This window comes from Rattus norvegicus, chromosome X (assembly GCF_021556685.1).
Source record: "Rattus norvegicus strain SHRSP/BbbUtx chromosome X, alternate assembly SHRSP_T2T, whole genome shotgun sequence".
In the NCBI taxonomy this organism is placed as follows: domain Eukaryota; kingdom Metazoa; phylum Chordata; class Mammalia; order Rodentia; family Muridae; genus Rattus; species Rattus norvegicus.
Genome location: NC_141554.1, coordinates 65983659 through 65990000, shown reverse-complemented (window position 1 = coordinate 65990000; position 6342 = coordinate 65983659). Strand labels below are relative to the sequence as shown.

Below are 6342 nucleotides of genomic sequence, written 5' to 3'. Positions count from 1 at the left end.
CTTTTTCTCTAGACAAGAATTGACTCAGAGATTATATAGTTTAATTTCTTGCTTTTATAAAGAATTGCTTGGGGCTCTAAAGGTTTTTCTCTTTGAAATATGGATATCATTTGAGATCTTTCAGACAAGTATACTTTGTCATGGGCGGGACTGTGGATTGCTAGGAGAAAGGTGGCCAGGCTAGCTAGAGGTCCCAGTGGCTCTCTGGAGCCTGTGGCCCTAGATGACAGAGAGCACCAAGAGATGCACTTTTCCCTCAAAATTCCTCAAGGCTCCTGCAGTCCACACCTGAAGGCAAAATATGCTCACATGGAGGAAGGGAGGGAGGGAGGGAGAGAGAGAGGGAGGATATGGATTAGAAAAGGTGGGAGAACTGAGAACCGTATGGTGGGAAGCCATGCAATTAAAAAACTGACTGAAATTATTGCCTGATTTTATAATTGACAGAATATTTAATTCAAATATAGTAAATTGACACACCTCTACACAGAGACAATTATGACTGACTATATAACACCTGACAGAATCAATTATAACTGACTGTTGTTTGATACCTTTGCACAGAAATAAATGAAACAGACATTTAGAACAGAGACGGCTGCTGCCTGTGTGCCTAAGCCTGCCTTAATTAAAATAAAATAACCAGTAGGCAATGTTTTCAAATGCCTTTGCCTTGTGGTTCTTACTTCGATGTGTTTAAGACCAAAAATGGTTTTATAAAGAAGAGATCTGTGCTTTATTGTACGGACATTGAACTGGAAAATGTAGCATAGAAATAAGTTTCCTTACCGATCACTCCTGTTTGTTTTGTTTTGATTTTTTTCACATTGCAACTCTTTAATCAGATGACTTAAAACAAAACCTCTAAGGCAGGTCAACCCTCAGATGAACGAGTTTGTCTTGCATTAAAAGTATTGTAATTTGGCTAATTTGGTATTCCAGTGAGAATAAAGTTTTGTATTAAGAATTCATTGTTTTGTCTGATAAAAGAATCATACCCAGGCTAAGTTTGCCATTGTTTTCTTAGGGTTTAGGATGAGAATGCTTTTGACAATTACTGTATGACTATGAGCAATCTCTGCACTAACTGCATGTTCCTCCAAGAGTGCTGGCAAGAAAACTAAGAAAAAGAGGTTGTTATGCTTGTAGCTAAGGATGAGTGTCTTTCAGGTAATACTGTAGGTCATGGGTTTGTATTTTCCTGGTATGTTTCTGTATAGAAAGAGCATTTCCTTCTCTGGCTTTTAAGAAGTTTGGATTTGCGGAGCGAGAGCCACAGTTAGAGGTATCTGGTGGAGCAGGTTGCCACTGTTGCATGTGCCTTGTCAGCTGTCCTCTTAAAATATTTTACCAGTATTGTCCTGAGTCCTGACCACAACTACACCCGGGATTATGTCTTTATGAGTGCATTCAAACACTAGAGCAGCAAAAGGAGGCAGCGGTCTACTGACCATGCTAACAGGCTCTCATCCCTTACCATCTGCTATTTTCTCTTAAGTTCTAAAGCAGTGGGTAGAGTATTGACAGAAACCAGGTAACAGTTTAGTGTAAAGACTAACACGCAAGCCCCGGGACCCAAAGAAGGAAGAGGAAAACTGAACAAGTGACTTCTTGTCCTCCCAGCCCTTATGATGTGGCCTGTGACTGCTTGTCCAGTTCTGTTTCCTAGAAGACCTTCCATATGCTATTGATTAAGCTCTCATTGGGGAAACAAGTGGGAGCTTTTGTGTGCATCTCTAACTGCCAGGAACCGGTGCCTGGGCTGGATTGACCAGCTATGGGATATGCTGCTGCTCACGGTTGTCTTCTACGAAGAAGCGCTTCCAGTGATGCTGCTTGTCATTCTAACTCTGCTGTGTGGCAGCGTAAATAGTCCCCTTTCTAACCAACCTGGTGGGAAAAGTCAATATCCCATCAGCAAAGGAGGTAAACACATCAGGAGCTATGTCCTCTCTCTTCCTCCCCTGCTCCGTATTACTGCAGCTCTTTAAATGTGCTCTCCCCAGTCATCCGATGCATTTGTGTCATTCACATGCACAGGGTTGCAGGCCTGTGGTTCTGGCCTGCTGGAGGCAGGCACAGTGGTTGGGGCCTTTGTTGTATATTGCCAGAGTCCGATAATTAGAACTTTCAAATTGTCTTTGTATAGTCAGTTAACGACGTGCCCCCCTCCCCTGCTTCTCTTTCCACTCCTTTTGGGCATTTAAATCCTATACAGAACTTCTTAGGGTTGTTTTGGAAAGGCATTGGGCTAACTTAGAAAAGGTTGTGAACAAATGTGGATGTGTAGCTAAGAAACAAAAGTCTTGAGGCTGAGTTTGGTTTTCCCGTTTTTATTGGCCTTATTGTCAATCTGTTGTTTCAGTGGAGTTTTGCTTTCTGTGATGAACATATTCCCACATCTGTGTTTCCTTCCTGGTCCTTTCCAATTTCAGGGTGCTGGGAAGCCTTTTGCCCCCTCCCCATCTCCCACCCTCAGGCACCATGGCACAGACCTTGGGAATAGCAGATTTCCAGCCCTTGCCAGGAATCTTCAACAAGCAATGGTGTGAGGGAGTCACAAAAGTGACCTCCAAATATTAGTTGGGGGCTGTGGTTACCCAAGTTCCCAGATCTGCATCTCTAAGGACCTGCTTTGTGACCCTAGACAACTGGCTTACCCAATTCTCTGCTATAAAATGTGGATTTAAAAAAGTCATCCTTTCCAAACATCTCATGGAGTTCCTGAGCAGCTATGAACAAAGACCATTCAGGGCAGGGATGCTGTCCCCCAGAAGTTCAGACCCGAACATAGCAGCACTGCCTGTCCTTTAAAGACTCAAGTGCAGAAGTAGCCGACACTGTGGAAAGGAGAGAAGGGAAGTGCAGTGATTCCTCTGGCTGACAGAACCATCCTCAGACTAGGAAGGCCAGGAATGGATGGGTAAAGGAGCTGGGCATATAGGTGGGACACTGGATCTGAGTTGTACCGGGTGGACAAAAAGAAAGGTTGGCAAAGGCATCTCCCCTCTCCTCTTTCAGTAAGGTTTTGTTTAACAAAATGGGCAAGTGGGGGATTAAAAGAATCTGTGGAGGCCAACTAGTAGGGGCAGTATGTTTTGGGAGGCACTAGAGAATATAGTTTTCTTCTACATCCAGATTCTCAGCCCAGTGCATACCTATGTTCAACAGGACAGTGAATGTGGTGGCTTAGGGTGACACTCATCTTACCCACTGTGTGTAGACATGCACCTCAGATCACCTGAATAGAGGTGACCTGGCCTGGCTTGTCCTCCCAGACAGTTAGGTTCTGAAAAGGGCAGGCTCAGGCTTTCACAGAAAATTCTGAGATCCTGTTGGCTTTGGACTGTCCCCAGTGTAGAAAGAACACAGACAGTCCCATTAGATTAGCAGCTACAATCAAACCTGTGCCTTTCTTGGAAACAAAATACTGAATGTCTTTGAAGAAACTATCCAAGACTTCTAATCGTTTCATTTTTATTTCATTTTAGATAAATTGAAGAAGCAGTTTTTCACTCCCAGAGTTCTTCAGGACTACAGAAAAGTCAAGAACATAGCAGAACACTTCTTGTCCTGGAGTGGCTACTCTGAAGTAAACCTCAGCAAGCTCTTCGCCAATTATGCTGGGAAGAACTGAGCGAGCCAGGAGCAAGCACGGAGGCCAGGTGCTGAATGTGAGCTTCTGAGGCCGCCACCTGCCCTAACTGCTTCACCAGTAGCTTGCTTTTCTTTTGAGGATTGCATGCTGTGTTGATGTAGATGTGGACCAGGATGGGAGTGTAAAAATACTTAACTTGCCAAATAGTTTTCATAGTACTATGTGCAACCAAACCCTTTCCTAAGTACCCAAAGACCTATTATCTTATTGGGGACTGGATTTCTGCAGAGCAGAAATTACTACTTTAATTGAGAGTACCTGAGACATAAGTGACCTTCATTTTACCCTGGGGCTGTATCAGAGGCACCCCTAAAAGAGTTCTATGGGGTTTTGTGGAGGTCCTAACATTTTGCTTTTTCACATGTCAATTAAACCCAGACTGTGTCCAAATACTTGTTCAGCTACTGGCTACAAGCTTGGCTGATTTCAGCGCTGTCTTTCATATAAGTGCTGCAGGTGGCGGGGGTGGGTGGTGATGGTGGAGGGATTTAGAAAGTTTGCACTTACTAAATACAAAGAGCAAGTTTGCTTATTGAATTGTTCAGAGTTCAACACTGACCAGATGTTTCATATGCACATTCCTTATGTTGTCCCTTTACATAGAATGTTCAAAGTGGAGGTTTATAAAATAGGAAAGCATTTTTAAATACTTTGTCCTGACATTTCACAAAAATTATGGCGGGGCTCTGGTGGGAGGCAGCCGACAGGACCCAGTGCTTGCTGTCTCATCAGTTCTTCATAACAGTGCTCACTTTGAAGCCATAAACTCTATTTTAATACCTTAAAGACTTATCTATTTGTCTTTTTATAAAGAAAAAAATGGATTGTGTTCTGTGCTTAAGAATAAAGTTTTCTAAAGGAAACCCAGTTGCTGTGTTTTGTTTTGTTTTTTAAATCGGTTCAGTAAGTTAACAGAAAGGAATAAAAGCTTGATTGAAGACCATTCCCTCTCAAAACCTCAGCCTGAATTCTTTCATAACCATCCAAATCAGAACCCTGGTTTGAAGACGTTAAGCAAGATGTCTGGATATTCAAAGTACTGAGAAGTTCTGTGAACTTTGAGTCCTTTGATATATTAAGCATGGAGAGGACTAGGGATGTTAGTTTTTGATCCAGAAAGAGGCAGAGGGTGGAGGGACACTAAACCAATAGACAAGCTCCTGGCTCCCAGGAGAGAGGCATCCCATATAGTGGCACCCTAGGGAAGAAATACTTGGTAAGCCGTGGATGTGAAGAAATACTTGTTAAAACTGATGAAGTCTTCTTTTGTCTAGCTTTGCCATTTCTTTTCTCTCCCTCCTCTCCTCTTCAGGCTCTTAAGCTGCTCCTCTTTCTCCTCTTCTCTTTCTCTTACCCTCAGATTTGAAGTAGAAACACTGGGTTTGGGGCCTTGACAGTTAATTGGCACTAAAAGCACTGTAGCCGGTCACAAGTTAGAGCAAGCAAGTCGCTTTAGGAAACAAAGAGATTGGTGTGCTCTCATCACTCCTGATCAGCTTCTGGGAGTTGCTGTTATAGTAATCTCATAGGGTGTTTCACCACTGCATCTCTGCAGTGTATGCTCTCACTGGGCTTTCTGAAGAGAACGTTTATTATTTTCCTTCATTTCCGGAGCTGTGATTATATTCAATATAAATAAAATTATCTTCAGCTTGGTCTCAAAAAAACCGTGAAAGACTCAACATATTCGTTTATTTCTTGCCTTTCTCTCATGACTATAATTGTTCTAAGGACAAGGACTGTTTCTATATAAATTAGACAGAAAATCAGACATTTTTGTCAAGTACTGGTGGCACATACATATATACCCAGCACTCTAGACGCGGCCAGAGAGTTGCCATAAATTTAAGTCCAGCTTAGTCTACATCGAAAGTTTTAGAATACCTAGGGACTCTTTCTCTAAAAACAAGCTAAATGTGAATTAAAAGGAAAACCATTTTCAAAGTGTTCTTGCAGAGAGAATAGCCAATGACAACAGCATTTTCTTACTGGGATCTCTTATTTAGTGTAGGCTTTAACTGGGAATGCCTGAAGGATTTGAGAAATGTATGTAAAGTTGGAGCTGCAACTTGGAAGAATACAGTGGATATAGTGTTGAAAGGTCAGCATATTGCCCACTTGCTTTTCTCAGGAGGGTCTCCACTTCTTGGCATGCCTTGATTGCCGCCCACCCCTGTCTCTAAGGGCTCCGTAACACCAGCCTTGAGCTAAGAATGAATGGAGTGAACTACACACTAGGGAACTTGAAGGACTGTCTACTGGGGGCAGTAGTGATGCTAAGAGGGGCAAGGCTCAGTGTGGACCTGGTGATCTAGTGTTCCAGAGAACCTAGCAATCCAAATAGTTAATAAATGTTTGCCATTCTTTAAACCATAACAATTTTTATTTTAGGTTTTGGGTTTTGTTTTGTTTTGTTTTGTTTTGAGACATACTTTCTCTGTACACACTTGTGAAACTCACCCTGTAGCCCAGGCTGGCCTCAAACTCAGAGATTCACCCTGTGCTACCTCCCAAGGGTTGGGATTAAAGGTGAGAACCGTCACAGCTAGCTGGCAATTGATTTGTTTGCTTGTTTTTTGTTTATTTGTTTTTAAGGTTGCCAAACCTACTGGAATTATTTGAGAAGTGGTACCACAAAGGATCTTACTCTGGTCAGGAACTCATGTACTTTCTAGAACGAGGTT

The 6342-nt window shown here is 42.5% G+C and overlaps 1 protein-coding gene across 2 annotated transcripts in view; it reads left to right on the top strand.

The window, feature by feature from the left end:
* Pola1 (DNA polymerase alpha 1, catalytic subunit) overlaps nucleotides 1-4525 on the top strand; it is a 319474-nt gene extending 314949 nt beyond the window's left edge. For both annotated transcript variants that reach the window (XR_015646455.1, NM_053479.1), the window contains 1 exon segment: nucleotides 3492-4525. Coding sequence is in view for 1 of the 2 variants with exons in the window: in NM_053479.1 (NP_445931.1) it covers nucleotides 3492-3637 (146 nt within the window). In the remaining variant the exon portion in view is untranslated.
* The last annotated feature ends 1817 nt before the right edge of the window (nucleotides 4526-6342 follow it).